This window comes from Solea solea, chromosome 1, assembly GCF_958295425.1.
Source record: "Solea solea chromosome 1, fSolSol10.1, whole genome shotgun sequence".
In the NCBI taxonomy this organism is placed as follows: Eukaryota; Metazoa; Chordata; class Actinopteri; order Pleuronectiformes; family Soleidae; genus Solea; species Solea solea.
This window is the reverse complement of record NC_081134.1, coordinates 35,334,785-35,360,284: the sequence shown is the minus strand read 5'-3', so window position 1 is coordinate 35,360,284 and position 25,500 is coordinate 35,334,785. Positions and strand designations below refer to the sequence as shown.

Genomic DNA, 25,500 nt, shown 5'->3' with positions numbered 1-25,500 from the left:
TAGCCATTGGACAGAAGATCAAACCAGATAATGCAGTTCGTGTAAGCCTTCATATCCAGGAAAATGCGACCCAATCGCGGCGTTTACTCGAACACTGAAAGACAATTAAACACGCGACGACAGGAACATGAGTCAGCTCGGTCTGAGGAACTCCATTAGTGTCATTAAAGCAGGTTTATAGTCAGTAAATTCACGGAATAACAAGGGCTGACTGAAAATGTGACGCCGCTGTTTGCTAAGTAGTTTCCTGACACAGATGGCACAATTAGAGCAGAGACTGTAAAGAGAAGGAACTGTTTTAATGTAACACACTGAAGGAGGTGTAATCACCAGTGAAATACATGTAATACAGATTGTGACATTTTGTTTTCAAGCTGCTGATCAGAAGATCATTGCTCATCATATCCTGTTCATATTCTGCATATAATTTCATGTTATGTATGTTATTTGCTCATTCCTGTACAGTAACGACTTTTCTTAATTTAACAATGTGTCAGTCTTTGTCTTACTTTGCAAATGTCTAGTATGTTGATATCTACATGGAAACATAATCCATTGTTAATTATTAGTTATTATGATTTCTTTCAAATATTATCAAGTTCTATGATGTTTCCTTGTCTGAAGAATAGACTTTTCTTAATTTCTGACATTTTATGGACCAAATAACTCAACAGCTAATCAAAAAAAAATTGACAGATTATTTGTGAATGAGAAAAGGTTTTTTTTGTGTTCAATACAGCTTGTTTTTCTTCTCACTGGCGTCTGCATTTTGCTGCCAAAATGAATTTCCCAGGTGCTAATACTGAAAGCAACTGGTCTAAAACTTAGGATTCCATGAACTACAGATGATATAAAACCTACTTCTTCTCTTTCTACATGTAGCTGTTGTGAGGTATACTACAGTGTATACTGTGTATTTCTGTTCTAAACTATAGTTTTATTGTGTAGCTATCTGACTGTTCTTGTTCTTCTGTAGTGATATTTTAGGTGGTTTTGCATTTGTCCATGTGCCTGCCTGTTAAAACGGTTGTGATGTTATTACGTTTTTTTAGTGCATCACAGTTGGTTGGACAGAACTTAGTACCTCCACCCAGAAAGGTATTACTATTATACTATTATTATAAATATTATTATTATTTTGTATTTATTCTTTGTAGATTCTTCAATTAATATGTGAAAAATATCTCACAATATTGTGTTCTCAATCAAAAATAATTACAGCCCTACAACCAGAGGTGGAAAGCATTTGTGACCTTTGACCCATGTTGACTGATACATGATGTGTTTGCATGTTTTATTTTGTCAGCACTTTAATTTGTAAAGGTTTGACTTTATAATTTTAAAAAAAACAATTCATGTGAGATTTGTGTCACAAGAAAGAACCTTGTTTAAAAAAAAGTAACTAGGTAACTTTAACTCTGAGTACATTTTAAACAATTTTCACGTACTTTTACTTGTACTTAAGTAAAAATGTGATCAAAATAGCGGTACTTTAACTTGAGTATTCAGTACTCGTTACAACCGATTCTAATGATGTTGCAGTACCAGCATTAAACCAGCAGAGGGCGTCAGAGATCAGTTTTTTCATGACTGAAAATGGGAAGAATACAAAGTGGGGATTCCTTTTTGTGCATGTAACCATCCTCCTCTCTCCACGGCGCGCTCCCTCTCCCAATGACATGATCCTCCTTTGTCTTCTTTTCTTTATTCAGCGTCTTCCTCTTCTCTCTGCGTGTCTTATTCCTCTGCCTCGTCTGCCTGCTGCTCTCAGATCAGCTGTAGTGGACGGATCTCCAGCTGTGTGGCTCCAGTCCTGCAGGCAGGCGGGCGGGCAGGCAGGCAGGGTCGGCCATGTTGTTGCGTGGGGGTTGATGCAAGTTTAGTAGTGAGGAGGAAGTCGAGGCTCCACGGAGGTTGAAGGAAGACTTCAGGTTCCCCACTTTCCCCCCCCCCACCCTCACACTGGTGTCGTCATGCAGCTGCAGGGTTCATCCTCTGTGACCTGTGACCACGAGCGACTCCTGCAGCAGCAGCAGCTCGTGCTGCATCCGGCAACACTGTAACACTGATGTTCCACTGGAGGAGCCGCTTTGATTGTAACTTCAGCTCTGAAAATCTCACCACTGGATGGAGGAAGGAGTGAGGATGCAGGAGGCGCAGTTCCGGCTGGAATAGCTCGGATTTGATTGACTTTATTTCTGATTTTTAAAGGGGGTAAAAAAGGGGGTGGGGGGGGGAGAGAGGACGCAGCGGAGGAGAGGACGCAGACTTGTGAAGGTAAAAAACTGCTCTTTTGTTTTGTCAGAGGTGCAGGATCAGACAAGGATGGGCCGGAACGCAGCAGCAGCTGCTCGCCTGTCTGACCTGTCATCAACAAAGGAACCAGGCTGTCTTATTATAACATAAACACACACATACCTGAGCTATAGAATAGCAGTTACATCATGTGTAAGAAGGTCAATACATTGCCATTTAATTCCGAGCATGTGCTCCTAGTCCCAGCGGAATATGAGTGGAATCATATCACATATCATTTAAACACTTTAAAGTGGGACAAGGTCATTTTTTTCCCCCCCACAGATACTATGAAATTATGTCACAGTTTTTCATATTAGATGCTTTCATTGTCATTAACTTTAAGCTAAAATGCTTAAAGTTAAAAAAAAATCACATGAATAAATACATTTTATTGACATGTTTTACAAAAAAATGAAATAAAACTGTCCGGCCTTTGTGAATTTGACCACTATCACATGATATTAGCCCATATTTCTTGATTAATGATGATTAAAACATTAGTAATTAGTTCAGATCACCATAAAGGGATCATTCAGGTTATATGTGCATTGTATTTAAAATAAGAAACAGTTAAGTGTATTCCCTCTTCATAAGCACAACATATTGCTGTGCAGAAGATGGATTATGTTTAGACTTAAAAATGGACGTCTGACAGCAGTGAAAGTATCCCAAATATGCAGCAGCAGCTTCCAGTAAGAATGTTTTTTTTTAAGAGTCAGTCCTTATACACAACGTTTGATTCATTTTCTGCCTCCGTTCACATCAAAACAATGTGTCAGTCATGTTCTCATTATTCCAAACGTCCTCCCCAAACGGTTTGTGCCTCAGAACCTCACATAACCCTGCGTCAAAACACCCAAACTTTCTCGTTAATGAGAGCCATACAGGAGAGGAGGCATCATTTTGATGGTGAGGATGAGTAAAAGGAGGAGGAGGTTGAATTCACACAGAGGAGTCACAGTTTTTGTCTGCCCGTCACTCTCGTCCTGGTCCATTTTCACTGTGAAATTATCCTCATTACACACTTTGTGTTTGGAAGCCTGACTCTAATTCATCTCACTGACACTGTCACACTTGAAGTGATAAATATGGCTTATTGTTGCACATTTGAATCAATTAAAGAACGTTTGTAGATGAAATATGAAGATGGATTGACAGCAAGGTTTTTTGATTTATAGTTCGGTATGTGTTGTATTCTGCAAAATAATTCCTACAGTGATGAAGTTTTAGAAATATTGAAAGCAGAATTCACATCCAAGAAAACATTCCAATGTTTTTTATGGAGATGATGTTGCAACACTATGAGGACACCTTTCTTGGCCCTAACCAGGTGTTTTCTGTGCCTAAATCAATCACACGGATAATCAGGAAATGGTTATTGTCACCCCTCTTTCCTCATTTCTGTCTAAACACATTATAAACAAAAGCAAAACATGTATGTGTGGTTTGCAGAAACTACAATGGAAACATTGGATCCTGTCACCGGTTGACTGACTGGTAAGAAAATCAACCAGTCAGTGTGTATTTGTGTGTATTTGTGTGTTTGACACCCACCTACAACTCCGCCATCATCTGTCAGTCAAAAAAGAATCACATTTTAGTGAACACATTATGCCATAAATAGCATAATCCCAGCGATCACAGGGGATTTGCACTGACTCTCTGAGATGCTGACACTTCAGATGCACAGCTCAGTTTCATGTGCTGACAAAAACGGTGATTGTAGAAATGTTCGCGTTCCCAAAATAGTTCACATTTAACCAGTGTTCACTTTGACAATAATTTGTCGAACCTGGCTGCTCAACAACGTAGAAGAGAAGAACCAAACCCTTTGTTTTTGTTTCAACGTGAAGAGCTTCAAGTTTATCCTCCTGTAAATTTAGAAAAATTACTAATATTATTTATAATAATATGAATATTATTGATAATAACAATAATGTAATTTTTTGCCTTTACTATAATTAGCGGTGTGACCTCTTAGTTCTGCTTATTTGCAGTGTAAAGATGTTTTAATCCACAGTCTTGTGAAGTCAGTGAACTCATGCTAATTTGAAGATCAATCCCAGTGTTTCCCTCAGGACTGAAGAGCAGAGGACTGTGGCAGTGCTATGATTTGAATAAAAACCAGCCCTGCACTCTCAAGTCTCAACATTTATCCCAAGAATGATCTTCAGGCTGTGTTGCATTATTTCTCAAATCAAACTCCTTGACAAGTCTCCTCTCGTCCTCGTCCTGTTGTAAGCCTCGGGACACGTTTACCCTGAACGTTCTTGCAACAGAACCCTGCACCCAGACTGGTGCACGTCTTATTACGAAACATGTATTGATGCTTCTTTTCATGCCCCGAGGCTTTTTCATCCATATCGTTGAAGGAAATTCCTCCACACCCTCGTTTTTAACCCTTCAGAGGAATGTGGCGGAGGGCGGCAGGCGGCATCTGCTGCAGATCTGAAGCCCAGTAAATCTCCAGAAATTTCGATCTGTCCGCAGCCGCGGCGTCAGCTGCTAACAGCTGTCCAAAAAAACACGCTGGGCAGGATTTCACTCATCCCACTGGCTGACGGATGGAGTTACCCCACATTGGTACTACTGTTTGACTCAAAGCCAGACAAATGTCAACTTCATTAGAGTCCAGAAGGGGAGAGGATGCTCTGTGATGCTAGAAAAAAAGGACTAAAATATGATTTCAGAATAATTGATTTTGTTCGTTTATAATACATGCTAATGCATGCGAGACTTACAGCCTCATATCTGGAAACACACATTTTTTTTTTACTGGGACAGTGAGTGTTACAGCGCCACATACAGACCGGGCATGTATATAGCAGCATTTATTTTGTTTATGAAAAAGATTGTATAGAGAAAAGTTCTGTTTCCATCCCAGATTGGCAGTGATGGACAGTGTATACATCACGGTCAGAGCTCGTACTGGATCTTTTGTGCCACATCCCAACCGCAAGACAAGGGTGTTTTAGTCAGGAACACAAGCTCCTGTTATAATTAAAACCCATTTATTGCAACAAATGGAAATAGAATTAGACTTTTTTTTACATTTCACATTTAAACCTCTGTATGATATAGAAAGGTGGAGGCAGCAAAGCTTTACCAGCGGCAAAGAAACGGGGGGGGAAGTGTTGTTTAAACGGATCACTTTGAGGGTGGGGGGGGTCCAATAATATGACTTAATAAATTGTGGTCATCTGATTACAGCTGGGGTGTAAACTTGCATCATGTCAGTGGAATGCTGCAGGTCCCACATGGTCTCCCGGCGGACGCTGCGTCAGTGGGTGTTTGACCCCATTAACTCAGTTCAGTTCAATCAAATGTATTTAATTTAAGCTGCTTTATGGGCATTTACAAAACATGTGTTCTCCGGTTTCCTCCCACAGTCCAAAAACATGCAGATGTGGGGATGAGGCAAATTGGACGCTCTAAATTGACTGTAGGTGTGAGGGTGTGGGTTTGTTTGTCTCTCTGTGGCCCTGTGATGAAGTGGTGACCCAGCCTTTTTGTCCTATGTCAGCTGGGATTGGCACCAGCGAAGATGAATACATGGATTATGGTTTACACATGGTATATACATTCATTTTACACCGTCATCTCGCACGGATTATGAGGCACAATCTGTAGATTGTTTCGCGTGGTGTTCTTGGCAAATCCTCACATCCAGGACGGCTGTTGAATGGATTGTTGTTGGCTCTCTTCTGGCCACTATAGGACTGTAAATGCAGATAAATCCTGCACTTCCAGCTTACTCATCGAAACCTCACCTCTGCTCTGCAGCATTGTTTAATATTCTGATCCACGGCCAAAGCAAGCACCAGGACTTATTCTGGTTTCAGGAGGGTGCAAAGAGTAAGGAAAGAGCTCTGACTTCTCAGCGTATTGTGAACTTGTGGTGGGAGTGAAGGGAGGTAACTGTTGGCAGGTCATTGATAAGAAGGGTGCTGGTTCAAATTATGAAGGTTTCATTTGTTTTCATTGCTGAAGCACACGCAGAGAGACGGATGGAGCAGCTTCAGTGGGTGTTTTCCTCACACAGTCGTTTTCTTTGCTTTATATCCGCAGTGTTTACTGCTCAGCATACACAGTACAGTGCTTACTGTATGTGTATGTTGTGCACTGGCTGAGGTGAGAGCATACGAGGAGAAGACGTATCATGCATATGACAAGAGGCTGGGATTACGGGAACATTGTAATCAACAAAAGAAAATACGAGAGCCGAGAGCTCACCCTCTTTGTTCCACCTCAACCCGCCAAAGAAATGAACAGCTGATATCAATGAAACCACGCCCCAGAGTTTCCAATGACACCGCATTCATTCAGAACCAAAAAAAGTAAACAAAAACGTAGGTGAGTAAGTATCTTTGGTTTCAAACCATTGATTTGTTAAATCTAACATTGTAAGAGAGACCCTCTTCAGTAATTCCAGGCATTTCATTGACCAGAACTTGTTAAAGCTCGAGTCGGCAGGATTGTGAGAAACAAACAACGTAGTTGATTGTTTTGTACAGCAGCCAATAGGAGCACACGCTCTCTCTGTGATTAGCCAAAGTCTCATATCATGAAGTAGAGTTTACAGGCTATTAATAGAGCTATAATGGAATTACTGGTTCAAATGTTAAAGAAATCCTAGTGTAAAGGATCTCTTGGCACATAGTTAGTGTATAATTACTTCAAATTAAACATCCTTTGCTTTTCATATTCATTTAACCCTTCTACTGTATATGTACTTCAGGCAAGGGTCTTATTTTACGTTAATAATTAATATCCTTATTGGAAGTTTGAGCACAATGTGTTTCAGTACTCAGTAAACATAGAGTGTCCTGTTGTTGCTCTGCTTAACAGTCATTGAGCCAGACGGTGAATCCTCATCTCTTCAGTAGTTTAAAGGGCAGTGGAAGAGGAACATTGAACAAAAGGCAGAGTCTAGACTGTGCCTCATAAAGCCGAACAGGTTGTAATCATTTTCAGGGTTTTTGCAGACACACAAATAGAATGCACCTCTTTGCTTCGAAGATTTCTTTGTCGAGTCTCTGTCACATGATCCGCCTGCGCTGATTTGCTCTGCATTGATTGAAAAGCCAGACTTACCTTGTTACCCATTGTTCTGCCCCATGAGACAATAACAGTGCTTTCAAATCAGTCAGAGGAAATGGCCTCTGCATGTACAGTACGTGTACATGTACATATGCGTCGTGTTTGTTTGTGTGACGACGCGTAAACTTCCACGTCTTCACCTCCTCACCTTCCTCCCGCCATTGTGCTCTCACTGATGTAAGCGAGTCTTCTGCTGTTGTAGGTCATGTAATCTTCCCCGAGGCAGTGGATGATGGGATGTTGTCAGCAATTACAATAAGTCGCTATAAATAGCCGCGAGGCAGATTCTCCCCGTGGTTTCGTGGCCTCTGTTGTTGACGAATGATCAATTTCCAGACGCCTTTCGTTTTGGCTGCGTCTTGGGTTTTTTTTACACCCTGAAATCTCACCCTTTTTTAATTAATTTATTTATTGTTACATTCTCATATTGGGTGTTGTGATATATGTAGACCAAGTCTGTTGTGTCTTTCTGTGACGGGAAAAAGATTTAGGTTGACTTCATAAAATCTCTGCCCCGTCTAAATCTATGACACCCCAGTAATATGTCCACTGGCTTTATCTTGACTGGAATCTTGACTTGAAGTTTGTGTTCATTTGCAAATTTACATCAACGCACACAGGTGTTCTCCATCCACTGCTGCCTCCATCAGTAAGTTCAAATGTGGGTTTTTGTGTGACTTTCGGTGTTTGAAATCCTTTGTTCCCTTTTACCAGAGTGGCACAAACTTACAAACACACAAAGAAAGCAGCAGATCCTGTGTCCACGCAAGTTAAAAATGCTCATTTTCTGTATGGACTTTGGTGTGGGAGAGTAAGCACGTCGTACTCTTCAATGTGCAGCTCGAAATTGACGATTTAAAGGTGAGAGACTTAACAGACTTAAGCCGGTGTACATTTTATTCAGTGAGCGTTTTGTTAAATGGCTAAAAATCAGTGTATATTTGCGTCCCCGTCTTAAGTCCGTCCCTCGCTGTGTGCAGGAGGCGTGCACGACAAAGTCAGTGCTCGTTCAGTCTCAGCTCCAGGTCGTTCTGATATGATCCTCTTATGATGTGAATCCTCCTCGTAGTTCAAGCTGGCACGCTGTGACTGATCCTGGCGTCTGTTCACATATTCTGCTGACAGTTAATGCATCTCTTTTCTCTTCAACATGTGCAGTTTTTGTGCATTTACTGCACAACGCTCACTAAAACATATAAAAATGTATACGTGTTTACATATATATAATGTAATTTGGCCACTTCCTCATCTATTTTCCTGTAAAAGGCAACACAATTGTTCCAATATTGAAATCATGTTTTATAAACAAAGACCTGAAACTTGAGATTGAGAACAGTATCTCCTCAGGGAAACGTTCGCTGACATCGTAAATGAAGTGAGACGAAGGGTCATTTTCTCATAAACTTCCATTTTAAACAGAGTTCTTCTTGCAGCCAGTGGATTCGCCCCCTGGTGGCTGTTCAGTTTATTTTCACTTGATATTTGGCGTCAGGAGGAACCCAGAAGACTATGCGTCCAAAAAACACAGATTATAAAGGAAATGTTTGGATGTAGCCAGGGAGTCTGGATAAAAGTGTCACATTATAATCCTTAATACAGATATTGTGTATTTAAATGCCAAGAAGAAGAATCATTCACCTTTTTACACCCAGATTTGAGCCAGGTCACTGGGCTTCTACTCTGAGAAGTCAGAAATGAATAACATAAGCATAACATTGAACCACAAAAACAAATTATTCTGTTCATGAATGAAAGTAAATAACTATAATTTAACATCTTAATCAAGAAATAATAACGTGCTTTACTATTCTTTTCTTTTTTTTTCCATGGATAACAATAATGGTAATTATTATTATTATTTAGTTAAAGAGCTTCTACATACTGGTGCCTTGATTTCGTGATTAACCATTCTCCTCGTGCAAAATAAATAAAAACACTTGTGGCAGTGATGTAGTGCTTATTTCTCTAAGAGGTTCCATACGTGCAGCTCCACTCCTGATAGTTATGGAACAGTGATGTCATTTTAATGAAATGTCTGATGTCTCCTTTTTGGAAAGGAAAAAAAAAATTGTCCTCAGTATAAAGTGCAAATATTCCCTGGGACAGTGGCCAGCGTTAAACTTTGTGTTGACATCACTGCTGACCCAAACCAACCAGGTCCTCGATCACGTGTCTGAAGATGAAACGCGAGCGCGCCGTCGCTGACCCCCTGCTTTTCAATATTCTCAAAAACACTGGCTCTGTTTCAGATATCCTGATAGTGGATTTCTTGGTGAGTTCCTCTGACACAATCTTCAGTGACTGTAGCACCGGCAACCTGCAATTTAAGAGGTTGTATGGTTTTATTTGAGCAAAAGTGTTCAGAATCTTTGGAAGGCCTCTGTGGTTTGTCCTCATTTTCTTGATTTCCTTGGCAGTTCAGCCGGAGAACTCGATGAACTCTCGATTACACCCCTTTCTCTGCCTCCTCCTTACATCAAGGCCGTGCTCTAAAATCACTCAAAGATGTACTGCAGTACATATCCAGCAAATCCACTGTTCTTGAGCGGATGTGCGATTGTAACGCGGCGAACTGTCAACAACCGACGAGCAGCACTAAGTTTCAGTCTATTTTCACACTCGACGTCTTCTCTGCTCCACATAAAGGCCTCTATCTCACTTCACTTTACCGTCTAGTCGTGTGTCGGCGCCAATTAACCAAGTCCACCTCCTTGAGTCCTCACTAATCTCAGTGAATGAGACTCACTCTGATCTCCCCCACGTCACAAGTGTGGCTGATTGTCTCCACATTTTCTTGGGCCTTCACCTTCACAAAAGAACGCAATGATGTCGAGAAGAAGGAATGACAACCACGCACAAGGAGACACTCCAGTGCTTTAAATCTGTTAGCGTGAGCTTTTACGAGGATTAGACACACAGATGTGTGAAAGCAGCCTCGGGAAAGAGACGCACAAACTACAAACAATATATGTCGTGTTGTGTGGTTTCCAGTCAAATATAAAGAATTAAATTCTCTTTTAAGTATTTATTTACTTATTGTTGCATTGTAGTTTGTAGACTGTCGTTGCAGAGAATAGAATAGAATACTTTATTGTTATTGCATTGTTGACAATACAACAACACAAAAAGAACTGTTATCAGTCACTACACCCAAAGATGTACACCCCAAGTGTTGTTGTCTCTTTTTAAGTTTTTTTGAAATTGTGTTTATGTCATTTTTTAAAAATGGAGCTTGATGTCTCTTCGTTGTTTGTGTCTCCACATGTTTTAGAATGTAATGTATTTGTCCGTTTTAGTTGTTCTTAAACTCTCTATTGTTGTCCTGTAGTTGTTTTGTGTGTCTGTTTTAGTAATTTTAGTTGTGTTTAGACACCTGAAGTTGTTTTGTGTGTCTGTTTTAGTCATTTTAGTTGTGTTTAGACACCTGTAGTTGTTTTGTGTGTCTGTTTTAGTCATTTTAGTTGTGTATAGACACCTGTAGTTGTTGTGTGTGTCCGTTTTAGTCATTTTAGTTGTGTTTAGACACCTGTAGTTGTTTTGTATGTCCGTTTTAGTCATTTTAGTTGTGTTTAGACACCTGTAGTTGTTTTGTGTGTCCGTTTTAGTCATTTTAGTTGTTTTTAGACACCTGTAGTTGTTTTGTGTGTCCGTTTTAGTCATTTTAGTTGTGTTTAGACACCTGTAGTTGTTTTGTGTGTCTGTTTTAGTCATTTTAGTTGTGTTTAGACACCTGTAGTTGTTTTGTGTGTCCGTTTTAGTCATTTTAGTTGTGTTTAGACACCTGTAGTTGTTTTGTGTGTCTGTTTTAGTCATTTTAGTTGTGTTTATACTCCTGTAGTTGTCTTCTTTCTCTCTCTCTGTCCAGTTATTCATCCATGGGCTGACAAGCCAATGATGTTGAACACAGCAGCATTTTGACTAAATTAGACCTCACGGCTGTATATCTTTAGATTGGCCTTAATCTGTCACTTGTTCTTAAACATCAGGGAATCTCCAATAGATCATGACAATATATGAAGAAGAGATGACTGTTTTCCTTGCATCAGCACGGAACATCTCTAAACATGCACATGGTTTAATCTATGTGGCCGTGTTTGACTGTTGAGTGACTCAAAGCCGATTTAGCGTTTACCCATATGTCCCAGTTAGCACATGGTTTATAGTCTCAGCGGCATCAGCAACAAAACAATTCACGTGATAATACCAGATCATTCAATTTTTCATTTCATGACGCATGCTATGTTGTAGACATTAATCCTGAACCTCGCTGGCCCCGCCACTTTATTTTTGCATCAGGAAAACAAGTGACGACTTTCTGATTTTCTCCAATCTGCTGGAAATAAATCGCAGCGTTTGTGCTCCTCTTTGTGTCCAGGACGGGCGAGACGATGGGCTGCATTAAGAGCAAAGAGGACAAAGGACCAACAATGAAATATCAGCCGGAGAATTCTCTGGCGTCAGACCCCAACGCCGCCGCCGCCACACCTCACATCGGTCACTACGGGCCGGATCCTACCCAGCTGCAGCAGAATCAGCCTCCCTCATCCACTGCTGGCTCTGCAGCTGCAAACTTTAACCACTCCCTCACGCCGTTTGGTGGCTCGTCGTTGGCTATGACGCCCTTTGGAGGGATGTCCTCCTCCTTCTCTGGTCCTGTGTCCAACTCCTTCTCTGGGGCTGTCTCAAGTGAGTCATTAATTGTTTATTTGTTGTATTTTACCATGTGGTCACACGACAGGGTCTTTCCTGCATGTTCTCCCCATGTGCACGTGGGTTCTCCGGTTTCCTCCCACAGTCCAGAAAACATGTAGAGGTTAACTGGACGATCTAAATTGACTGTAGGCCTGAACGTGAGAGTGAGTTGTTGTTGGCCCCGCGATGGACTGGCGACCTTTTGCCCTGTGTCAGCTGGGGCCGGCTCCAGCGGCTCCCGTGACCCTCATGTGGAGGATAAAGCGGGAGACAAACCTGAAGCCTGTTCTGTGAGATTAGATTATGTGGTGCCCTTTGAAGGTTTTTTTTTCCAGATTCCTCATTCCTAAATTCTTGTCTAAAAATTTAGTAGATGGCAGGAGGTTACGGTAATAATAAGTTACAAGGTATAAGTTACATCAATGTAATGTAATGTTATATTTTGTTTTCTGGATAGGATATTACTCCTATCAGGGTATGAGAAGGTGGTCATATGGTTCAGCCTTATTTCCATAGTTTTATGTAGCATGTAAATAAAGATGCAGGCCATAAATTAAGTGTATTACTGTTTATTATGAGTTTGGAATGATATGGATGTAAATTGACTCATTGGAGGAGGTATTTTAACCTTATTCTAGTTTAGTGAAAGTAATCAGTATCTATGATTCTGCTCCTGAGAGCAAAGCAGTGATATTGAGTTCGAACCCTTCTGTTTCGGTGGGATTTAAGGTTGTAATCCTCCTCCGCAGTGGATTAGCCCCGCTGTCAGACGGGAGTGAAGGTGGCACTGCCATGGTGTTTGCTTTCTGCGGGAGATAATGAGATTACTGCTGGCAGCATTGTTGTCAGTGGTGGGTATATGAAAGTCCTCCGCCGTGGCGCGAGGCTGCACAGCGGGAAGAGGGATGATGAGAAGATGAGAGTTCAGTATTGCCGGGTTTGATTTGAGCTCTTGTGTTAGTGAAATTTGCCTGTTAGGATCAGTGTTTCCCAAACTTCAGACAAGGTGACAAACCATTGTGACCTCATTTATAATAGGAAAAATATTGACAGTGGCAAATTTGTGTAAAATGTCGATTTTTATTTTTTCGTTTGGTTTGGTTCATAATAGGTTTTGTAAAAAGATACTTCATTAAATGTAAAACAAGTTTGTGTTGTTTATTAGTTATGATGCTATTATTTTGGTGCGACGGCCCACTTGAGATGTGGCCCCTCAACTAAAATGAGTTTGACTCCCCTGGTTTATATCAGCATCGTGCGTTAACTTTTACTTACACCTCGCTGATGCACTTTGGCTCGCTTTAGCTGCGGTCTATCCTTTAACGTTTATCATCACGGAATAAGCTTTAAACTGTAACTGTACCATACGATGTGTACTGCAGACATGTTAAGAAAAGGGCTGGGAGTGATTCTGCCAAAAGATTTGGCAACCCAAAAAAATCTCTTTTGACTCATCTTTGGGTTCCGAACTAGTTCATGGGAATGACTGATCTCGATTACTGTATGACAATCTTTTAAAGCTGGTTTAATGTACTGACTCATTATTAATGTTTTGGCACTTTTCCATTATACAGTTCTAGCAGGACTTGGCTCGACTCCACTCATTTTTCTTTTGCTCTTACATTAGTGATAGTACCTGGTGCTTTTTTTAGTACCTGCTCTGTTGAGGTTTCGAAGCGAGCTGAGCCGATACTAAAATGTGACACAGACAGACTGCCGGCCACTGATTGGTCAGAGTTACAGTGAGCATGCACATGGCTGCTGTCCTCAAAAATGATGCTCCTGTGTTCTTTTGCCTGACGAGAGGATCCAGAGAGCGCTGTGTTTGTGTCACATATTAAATGACGTCACGGCAGGTACGTGCAGCTGTGCTAAGATGACCCCGCTCACTATGAAGTAATGGACGAGTAGAGCCGACGAGTGCTGGAACTGTATCATGGAAAAGCCCCATTTGTGGAGTCTAGTCAGACTCGTGTTACCTTGCAGGAGACGTATTCATTTAAATAAAGAAAAGCACAAACAAATAACACAGTGTGAACTCTCAGACCTGGAAGAAAGAAAGACTTATTTCCATAAATTTCCATCTTTACACAGTTGCACAAAGAAACAAAAACCTGCTGCCTCCTGATGCTGTATACAGTCTGTCTGCTGTTATGTGTGTGTGTGTGTGTGTGCATGCAGCCTGTTGGTTAGTGCTGGCTGACCTTGGTTCAACCAGGGCATTTTCTGTGTGTGTGTGGGATTTCTCCAGGCACTCCGACATGGATACTGGGGTTAACTTGAAAGAAGACCTCTAAATTGTAGGTTGGAACGTGTGAGTGTGAATGGCTGTTTTGTCTCTGCCTCGCGTGAATGTCATGAACGCCTCCAGCGCTGAACCTCAGGGGAGAAGCAGCGCTGATGACGGACAGATGGGTCTGCTCTTGTGTTTCTCAGGTGGCGTTACGTTCTTCGTGGCCTTGTATGACTATGAAGCCAGGACGTCAGACGATCTCACTTTTAAAAAGGGAGACCGCTTCCAGATCATCAACAACACGTAAGAATCTCTTCAGTTTCCGGGACGTGGATTTGAACAGGTGTCCTTGCGAGTAGTGCACTTGATGCCTCTCTCCTTCTTTCAGCTGCACCTGCTCAGTCTGTGTCTGCCTTTGTGAACGCGTGATTGCTGCTTGTCTCCTCGTGCTCCACAGCGTTCTGAAAGCCTGAGGTTATCGCATTGTAATGTGGAGTAGATGAAAGGCTAAAGAATCACTTTCTTTTTTAAAGGCAATTCAACATCTTTTTCAGTCAATTCTGGTGGACTGAATAATAAAACATACAAAACTTAAGGATTTCAAATATTACACATTCTCAGTTGAAGGCTTTTCCATTAGCAACAGAGGTTTATAATGTGTGTATGATTTTATACGTGGCCGATTTCCCATCAAATATCAACTATTCTTACCATATCCATTAAAGACGCGTGATATTGGTCTATTTATACGGACATTATATTTCGTGAAAGGAACATAATTGCATGCTCATGTCGCAGCAGATGTTTTCTTTATTGTGCAAAATAAATACACGTAAAAAATAATAGTTGTAGAGGGCGCCAGCATACAATCAACGAGGCAGCAGCCTATTCAGCCCAATGTTTTATTCATGAGTGATATCGGGGGGGAATCTTTATGCGTTTTCCAATATCCAATATCTGCTAATACATTTTAAAGTACCAGCCCTTTGTTTTGTCCTGTTAAATTTTTACATGAAGAGTCTTTCATCTGCCCCTTTGTCATCGTCATCACAGAGAAGGAGACTGGTGGGAAGCTCGCTCCATCAACACCGGGAAGACGGGCTACATCCCGAGCAATTACGTGGCTCCTGCTGACTCCATCCAGGCTGAAGAGTGAGGCCATGTTTCTGTGTCTTTTAACCTCATGACTCTTATTTACGGCAACTGCACCCGGAGACTAATGACACTCGCATGATCTCATCTTACATGGCTCGCATCAAAGTACACACACACACACACACACACACCAACATTTGCTGCCTCCTCACGACCTGGAAGAAGCATGATGTGATTTTAATCAGTACATTTCCATGCACAGCGATGGTTGTAGCTCCACTACGCCGTCCTTCAGCACAAAAGCACGAGTGGGGGAAACAGTTCATTGTGACACGTGACCAAAGGCCACCTTTCAGCTTGTTATTTTGTAACAGACTCCCATGGTTCTCAGTCTGTGGTACGTGTACCACCAGTGGTACGTGAGCTTCCTCTGGTGGTGTTAGGAGGAACATTTAGAAAGACTGTTCTACTGTATACACAAGGGAATGTTATCGGAGTGGAATTATGACCAGAGTTTGTAGAAAACTAAACGAATAACACATAATAATAATTACAGTCGACTGGGAATAAATCTGCCCCCTGTGAAAAGTCTCTATTTAAACGTTGGCGATAAAAGGTCAATATTTTATCAGGTGGTACTTTGAGTTTGAGAAACATAAAAAAATTAAGCTGCCTAAATTTTGCCATGTCTATGGCAGCAGTCATACAGTAGTGCCATTTAAGATATTTAAGTGGTAGAAGATGGATGAATGGATGGATGGATAGTCTTAGTCAGCAATAATTTTTCTCTAATATCATGTAAATGTGCCACACCAGGGGCCTCATTTACAAACAGAGCGCATGAACAAAAAGGATATAGGCTGATTTCTTTTTTTTTACCTGTACATTGGGATGCACAAACATGAAATATCTTTGTCTGGCTCAATCAGATGCAGACACTGCAAGATTAAACACTGAAATTCACTTAGGTATATATATTAAATATATTAATGGAACCACTGTGACATGCATGAATTCACTGTAAGACAATAAAATCGTACACAGGAAAAGAATTAGACATGATTCATGTTCATTGAGATCCATGATGTGTGCAGTTTCATTTACAAAGTGCTTTTTTTGGTTGAACTTTTTTGTCCATCGACAATTAGCTCATAAGCTTCTTGATCCACAGTCACCGTTTCCTCATGTTTTTTTCTACAGGTGGTATTTTGGTAAAATGGGCCGCAAAGACGCAGAGAGGTTGCTGCTGATCACGGGGAACCATCGGGGAACGTACTTGGTGCGAGAGAGTGAAACTACAAAAGGTGACCATTTTTTTTATGTCGTCCGTTAGTTAAAGTCCTCAACAATTTCTGTATAGACACAAAAGGGACAGTTCTGGTTTTAAATAATAACAATAGCCACTAAGCAACCTAAGACCTGATTTTATGACCAGGTGTTTTGTACTCCATTTACATGCGATTTATTGTTGCACTTGTTCATCCAATCAAATGTCCTTTCACTTAATCTAGTGTTAGTGTTATTTTATATATATGATATTTTGATATTTTGCATATGACAAAAGTTGAGATGGATAATAATTATGTTTCTCTGCCTTCCTTCAGGTGCTTACTCCCTGTCCATACGAGACTGGGACGAAGTTAAAGGAGACAACGTCAAACACTACAAGATCCGCAAGCTTGACAGCGGCGGTTACTACATCACCACGCGCGCACAGTTTGACACGTTACAGAAGCTTGTCAAACACTACACAGGTACTGTATGTGATGTGCAAAGCTTTCCAGCTCCCTCTGTTCCACTCTTATGTATTATTCATCACAGTCGTTGATCAGACTGCCAGGTATCATCCTGAGAATTACTCACAGTCACTTCATGCAGCCACATTAGAGTGTTAGCGTGGGAGTCACCGCACCAGCTCTGAATTAATGATGCATTCATGATTTTGAGCCGTCCACCTCGTTTTCAGCCCGAGGGGGGATTTATTGAGTTTAAATCACTGCTTCACTTCAGTGTGATTTTGGCGAGGCTAATAGAAAAGACTCAAAAGTGCTGTGTCCCGCTGGTTCAGACTTGTGAGGGTGTTTTTTTTTTTTTTAATGTTTCCACCTCTGTTTCTCACTCATTCACAGAGCACGCTGACGGGCTTTGCCACAGGCTGACCACGGTTTGCCCCACGGTCAAGCCACAGACGCAGGGCCTCGCTAAAGACGCCTGGGAGATTCCTCGGGAGTCCCTGAGGCTGGAGGTCAAACTGGGCCAGGGCTGCTTCGGCGAGGTCTGGATGGGTAAGAACAAGACACACGGACGTGTTCGGAAACTATTTATCCGCAGATAATAGCAGATAAAGCGGTAGAAAAACAGATGGATGTTTATTCTTTCACATTGAGGTGATGGGGAAATGACAAAGGCCTTGTTGAGACCTGGTATTAACATCCAGAAGAACAGATTCTCACTCACTCTGCACCAACAAACATTAACACCAACACATTTTTTGATTACACGGGTCTCTGAGTGTGTTCAAAAGGTTAATGGTTTTTCTACTTATACTTAATATGTTGTAAAAAATGCTGTTACTGTTTGGTTTTACCCAAGAAGCAGGTAGGGTTGAACCGTGTGTCAGCCATTTTTCATTTTCACTTGAACGTAACGCACTCGTGAAGTATCATCTTTCCAAAGGCAGCGTACGCTCTCCTCCTGTGACCCGAATCTCTCGGGACGGATGTTAATACCAGGTCTGAACAGGCTTGTAATCAGCCCAGACTTCTACAGGAAACGCAGACGCCATGCACCACCTAAATGAAGCACACATTTACACTCTGCAGCCTATATTTATTTTGTCTATTTTAGTCCAAACTGGGGAATTATCCACGTCCTGCAGCAGCTTCCTCTGTTTGTTGTGTCCCCTTTATCTGGCGTGATCGTCTCAGCTCCGGCTCCAGATTTATTAGTCCCTTCTTGACCTCGTATTTGCTCATCCCGGAGAGACGGAGAGAGAGAGATCTCACGCATGACAGCACATGTCGGCGCAATTACAAGAGCTAATTGATGATATTGTCTTGGCTCCTCGTCCGTGGACGACACTGATTACAACACTGTGGTCTGTGGGCTCTTCTCTCTCTCCCTTGCTGCAGGCACGTGGAACGGCACCACTAAGGTGGCTATAAAGACGCTGAAGCCGGGAACCATGTCGCCCGAGGCTTTCCTCCAAGAGGCTCAGATCATGAAGAAGCTCAGACACGACAAGCTGGTGCCTCTGTACGCGGTGGTGTCCAAGGAGCCCATCTACATCGTCACGGAGTACATGTCCAAAGGTGAAGGCAGATGTTTGAAAAGCAGCTGCAGAAGAAGCACAGCACTGATGAGGTCTATTTTTAAAGAACAACAAAGCAGCATCAAGCCTGTGAGCTGATGGACCTTTCAGGCACAGACTTCATCATGCTGCTTTGTTTGTTTTTTTTCCAGACACAGCAGTCAGGGACGTATGATCTACTCACGTTGAACTGAAAACATGTATATTTTATTTTATACGTGTTATTAATTAATACGCTGTACAGATTGAAAGACCTCGGAGGTCCCTCTTGTTCCTCGAGGCCTGAAACTGGGATGGTTAATTGAAAACTGCCGTCGGTTTGAAGGAAGGAATTTCTTCAGCTGGAAATCGTTTATTTTTCCTTCAGGGTTTTATGAGTAATTAGATTTATGTGTTTGTAAATGTTAACTCTGTGACATATGCCTCTGTGTGTGTGTGAGAGAGAGAGAGAGAGAGAAAGAGACAGAATGCGTGTCTAAACGCCTGCAGTTCCATATGATGTCATGAACTTCTGTTTTTCCTCCTATATGTATAGATCAAATTTAGAAAATGACAAATTAGCCTTTAATGCGGCATAAGAGGATACTTTATAGAGTAAAACAATAAAATATAGTGACGTTTAATAACAACGTAAGCTGAAAATCCCACATATAATAAAATAAAAGGAACAGTCCACCTGTGATAGATAACCCTTCTCTGGAACTCTGATTTTTTTATTGTATTTACGTTGCACCTTGTCAGAGTTATTTCCTTTTTTTTTAGGTTTCTTTGGAAGTATTATACTCAATTCCCTTGTAAGTCTCTTTGGATAAAAGTGTCTGCTAAATGACATGTAATGTAAAAAAAAGTATTATTCAATCTGAAAGGAACTGTTGGCTTATTATGTTCAGTCTAACAGCCAATAGGATTACAGGGCTTCTCTCTCTCTCTCTCTCTCTCATTTGCACTGTGATCTCTCAAATCACTTGATTGACAATGTGTTGAACATTCTACCTACTGTACCTTTAATGTAATCTTAAGCGTGACCAGGTGGCGTTAAAATATTAGCCCTATATTGGTATGCAGCTCACTCACACACACTTTTCACATCTGCATTAATGACCTCTCACCTCTCCTTATAGGAAGCTTGCTTGACTTCCTCAAAGAGGGTGACGGCAAATTCCTGAAGCTCGTCATGCTGGTGGACATGGCTGCAAAGGTGAGATGAACCCCTGTCCCCTCCCTCATGCCATTTATTACCCGGAATGATTGGATTGGATGAATTGATGAGGGACCGTCAAAAAGTTGTATCTTATTCCCACTGGTCGAAAAACCCCATTAAATCTCAGGTTTAAATGTGTTTTTGGCCCGTGGAAAAGGGTTAAAATTGGCTTCAGCTACAATCTCCATTAGTGGGATTGAAAGACCTCAGTGGACACGTTTATTTCTTCTTGTGAAAAGGAATCCAAGCTCCTGCATTATTTCTGTTGCACAATTCATGCACAGATGACACAGCAGTGAAAGACACCACTGCCAATTGGAATGGAGTCAATCGCATTCTTTTAGCTGGTTCACCCTCTTTCACACATGCTGGGTATTTCCACTGAATTAATGGGAATTTACTGTCAGAGCCCTGAGACTGAGAGCCCCCGTGTCACTGACATCACTCCAAATCATTGATAGCTGTCAGAATATAGACCAGATTTTAACTGAAGTATGTCACTGACAGCAGCTTTAAGTTTGGAGCTCTATTTTTAAACTTCCAATTTGACAAAAAAAAAAAAAAAAAAAGAATACCCTCAGGTGAGCATGTCTCCCTCTCTCAGATGTGGCACAGTTTTGACTTTAACACTCCTCCTGACAAAGGGCTTGATGTTCGACGCGCACGTGAGGCTGAAAGTTATTTCCAGAAGCGGCAGTCAGGAAATGTTGTGTTTTGTGTTTAGATCGCTGACGGCATGGCTTTCATCGAGAGGATGAACTACATCCACCGGGACCTGCGCGCCGCCAACATTCTTGTGGGGGAAAACCTGGCGTGCAAGATTGCTGACTTCGGTCTGGCCAGGTTGATAGAGGATAACGAGTACACAGCCAGGCAAGGTTGGTGCATACATGCAGAGTTATGGCTGAATGAGGTGTGAGACGTTAGAAATGAGCAGAGCAGCATGACTCCCTGTTGTCTCCTATCACGGTGAGTGAGACTGATAGTGGAAACCAGATGCTCCAGTTTCCCTCTGATAATTTGTGCTTTTCACACGGCGGGAGGATTCACCTCTGCCGTGTTCTGCATATTCTCTCCCCGTGGTTATCTAAGCTTTGACATTTGAGTCGCTCAGATTTCTTTTCTGCTTCGTCGGTGAAGGCTCACAACAGCAGTTTGCCTTCAAGTTTTCAACTATGAAGCAAACTATAACAAGATTGATGTCCATGTTAACTTTAAGGACCATAAATAAGAGTTGGACCAACAGAAAAGCTATAAAAATATTCTGTTTATAGGTATTGTGTTGATTAAAGGTGACGTTTGAATCTGAATATCTTTGGTCATTTTAGGACCTTATTCTCACCATTTGCACAATTTAACACATTCATTTATTAAGAAAATACACTAGTTGATAATGAAATCATGTGTTAATGTGCACAAAACATACCCTATTTGGCCATTTTCCTGTTATGTATATCTGGGTAATGAAAATGAGTACACCAATAATTATTAAAGTCATAAAAACCCAAACTGAAGGTACTGTACACAAACCTGAATTATATGAGCATGCCCCTTTTTAGATATTTATTTTTCTTTGTGAATTTATTAGCCAGAAATATTCACATTTAATTATTAAAACAGTCAAACCAATTAACCCTAAGTGCTCACATGGCACAGATCTGTGCGGCAGGTGCACCATTGGTAAATTGGAGTGGGAATAATACATAACTCCTTATATGGACATCCTGGGGGTGTGTGTTTATAGGTCATATATTCAGGCTTTACAAAATGCTTTTTTTTTCTCCTCATTTGTTGTTGAGTTAATTTTATATCTCATATTATTATTTATTTTTTAAAATAAACTGGAGAAATAATTGTGCAGAACTCACAAAATAGACAATTTGTATTTTATTTTTGTTCATAAAAACGAGCCCAGCAAACGTTGACCTGTGATGTATTTCCAGATTTCACATATTCAATATGATTTTTAAAATTTTGAGTCGTTTATGTAGTGGGTGAAAATGAAAAGAAAATATATAATTTAATCAGATTGCCTATAGGTTGTACCGAAAAAAAGGATATAAGACACTCTATATTGCACATTCTTATAGCCTATGTATATTATATTTTAACATAGTAATGGAAAAAAGCAGATCTGTGTACTAAGGGTTAATCAGTTACCAAAATAGGCCAATTGTGGTTTCCTATAAATAAAGCCAGAAATGTATGCATTAGAGTTTCTCGCTGTGTGTGTGTGTGTGTGTGTGTGTGTATGTGTGGTTCAATCATATCACCCTCTTCTTCTCCTCTCCACTTCTCACCCAGGAGCTAAATTTCCTATTAAATGGACGGCACCTGAGGCCGCACTGTACGGCCGCTTCACCATCAAGTCAGATGTCTGGTCCTTCGGCATCTTACTCACCGAGCTTGTCACCAAAGGCAGAGTTCCCTACCCGGGTAATTGACACAGTGAAACTCTATGGCGGGGTGAATCATGGTTTCAGTCTGTGAGCAGACGTCACGCTTGCATGTTTGTTCGTATCAGAGGATGAAGGAAAGCTCTCTGACATTGTTTGTGCTGGTGGTTTATGCCTCTGCAGGAGTTACACTGACACACACACACACACACACACACACACACACACATTTGAGATTAGATGAGACCATCTGGTGAGGGAGCGATCAGGAGATTGAACACCATTCGTTTTTTTGTTTTTTTTATAACCATCTGCCAGACTGACTCTGCGGGCAGCAGTGCCCGCAGAGTCCTGCGCTACTTTCACACGGATCAGCTTTTTATCTGATGAGCGCTTTTTAATTAATAGATTAGTGCATTGGCAGCAAATAATTACAACCATTTTTATAATTGACCAAAGGAATGAGGAATTATTGCAAAGCCGAGGTTAAAATAGCTGCAACAGTTTAATTATTTTTGACAGATTGAACATGTTTCATGCATGTTCATGTGCTTTTTTACACCAGGAGCAGGGCCGGCCCCAAGCCTTTATGGGGCCATAAGCTGAATATGATTTTAAATGCAAATGTAGCATATATATATATAAATTGCATTAATTATAATTGTGTTATTTACACCAAATCAGTTTTTTTTTTACCTTAAAATCGCAAAAGTGGCCTAGTATTAATTTGCACTTTTGTATTTAAAGTGGAACACTGAGTGTGGTGATATTGAACTCGAATTACACTATTTACATGTTTAAATATATCTAAAGATATATAGGTTTCTTTAAAATGCTAAAAACTTGTTTTTCTCCTCCACACACTAAGCAGCATTTTGTTAGGTTACTCACTCCTGAGCAGACTACATGTTCAGTGGCCCATTTGAGTTTGGAGCCCCCTGGTGTAGAAACATGATAGTGGCACAGACTTTTTAAGTCCGGCAGTATGATGTGCTGAGGATGTGATGTGATGCCTAAAGAATAATTTTGGAATTTCCTGACTGCAGTGAACTAAAGTTTGTGTCACTTTGTAAAACACTCACTCTCCACACCATAGTCCAGAAAGAAAACCAGTGCTTTTACATCTTGACTGCTGCCCACATCAGTGAGTGCAGTATTTGTGACTTTGGTAAAATCCTTCATTTGGATTAGCCTGAGCAACACAAACAGCTGCTCCTGTCTCCATGTGAGCTAAAAACACTGATTATCTCTGTGGACTTTGGTCCATATTTGGTCCAAAACCTTCAGTCCCCTATAGGTAAAGACTTTGTAACAGTGAGATATTGGCGTTAACATAGTTTTAAGATGTTGTAGATTCTATTCTGTATAGATTTTTATTAGGTGAGCCTTTTGTTAAAGTCAGTACCTCATATAACCACAGAAAAATAACAGACATTTCCTCAATTGAGCTTCCCTTTTTTCACTTTTCTATGTCTAGTATTATATTGTCTTTTATTACCATTGTATTGTCTTTAGGTATGATTATGATTCAGCCCGTTTCTATTAAGGGATATGAAGGATTTGAACTGTGGAGAGCCGTCTTTTTTATATATAATAAGGCTAAAAAGAGAATAGTCATTACAAAAAACTCCCCATTTCCTCCTCAGGTATGGTGAACCGCGAGGTGCTGGAGCAGGTGGAGCGAGGGTACCGCATGCCCTGCCCCCAAGGATGCCCCGAGTCGCTGCATGAGATGATGATGGTCTGCTGGAAGAAGGAGCCGGACGAGAGGCCCACCTTCGAGTACCTGCAGTCTTTTCTGGAAGACTATTTCACCGCCACAGAGCCACAATATCAGCCCGGAGAAAACCTATAGCCTGTCACTCTGCAGTGTGGAGGAGCTAATAATGTGTGACTCTGTTAGAAGTCGACTGGAAAGTGGGATGATCGGTCGCATGAACCACTACGTGCTCTACCTTTTCCTTATTTTTATTTTTGAGTTTTTATTATCCTGTCCTTGTTTTTCGTGTCAATCCATGGTACGACACAAGTCTTTAGTGTGGATTTATTCATCGTGTACAGAATGTGGACGTGGATTTCGGCTGTGGGCACATGGACACCGTGTTATGTTGCTGTGAAAGAAGCTGTGATGATGCCTCACTACAGAGGGGGCAATAAAAGAAGAACGAGAGCAGAGAGCTGTTTGTTTAACGTGGGGATCTGTCACTTTAATTTTCCTCCAAATGATCAAGTCTTTGTGAGAAAGAAGATGGAGATAAACGAATAGGAGACAGGGTTTATCATTATCGCAGTCCGTTTGATAGTGATGATCTCACTTCAACATTTCATCAGTTACAGTGCAATTTACATCCGTCTTAAATTGGGGGATTAGAGGATGAGCGTCACTTCGTAGTTTGTTTTCTAATGTTTCTAAGAATTTATTCATATTATATGGACCTGTATCTACAGCTTCATTTGAGGTTTGTCACCCATCGCCTGGTCACGTCTGCTAGAAATGTCTGTCTTATAATCTCAAGTGTGGTTTGTATAAATGTGTCACCAGGTTTTTTGCAGCAGTTAATAAAACAGTGATGGAACTCATGGACTCGTCCTGCAGAGCTGAGAGGTCGGACGCTGTCTGCTGGCTTCTGAAGACATTGAATGATAATAACAGCCTCCAAAGCTGGAAACAAACATCTTATTTTCTACAATGTGACTGTTGAAGACTCTGAACTAAACTAAACTCTGCAAAAACTATTTGTATGCCTGTGATTACCTTTTTTTTGTTTTTATTACAGTGCATTGTGTTCCTGTATTTACTCATGTGGACAGTGTTAAACTGGAGCATTGACAACTTAGCTTGTATAAAAGGGCTTTGTACATTATCAAATCCTCATTTTATATAATTATTATTATTATTATTACAACAATCTTGACATGATGGTGTTACATTAGTGAGGGAGAGAGTGGGTGAAGACTGATCTGGAGAATTTGTACAATAAAAAAAACATATCCTATCCTTTTCTTTTTCATTTGTTGGTATTTTTAGATTGCAGAGATACACACCAATGCAAGGAAATACTGATTTTAGCCACTCACCAAATACAATCCACACCTGTTAAAGTCTACAATGTCCTAAGCATATGTTTGCAGCCTCGCGTTGCCATTAGGCAGCCATTTCTGTTTGGAAAGTGAA

The 25,500-nt window shown here is 40.9% G+C and overlaps 1 protein-coding gene across 1 annotated transcript; it reads left to right on the top strand.

Annotated features, from left to right (window-relative positions):
• Positions 1 to 1,666: 1,666 nt before the first annotated feature.
• On the top strand, positions 1,667 to 25,321 carry LOC131463031 (tyrosine-protein kinase yes-like). Its single transcript, XM_058634672.1, has 12 exons — positions 1,667 to 2,277; positions 11,774 to 12,084; positions 14,527 to 14,626; positions 15,377 to 15,475; positions 16,619 to 16,722; positions 17,023 to 17,172; positions 17,548 to 17,703; positions 18,550 to 18,729; positions 19,850 to 19,926; positions 20,654 to 20,807; positions 22,234 to 22,365; positions 23,972 to 25,321. The coding sequence occupies exons 2-12, from the start codon at positions 11,787 to 11,789 to the stop codon at positions 24,178 to 24,180; spliced, it is 1,659 nt and encodes a 552-aa protein (XP_058490655.1). The 5' UTR covers positions 1,667 to 2,277; positions 11,774 to 11,786; the 3' UTR covers positions 24,181 to 25,321.
• Positions 25,322 to 25,500: the final 179 nt, after the last annotated feature.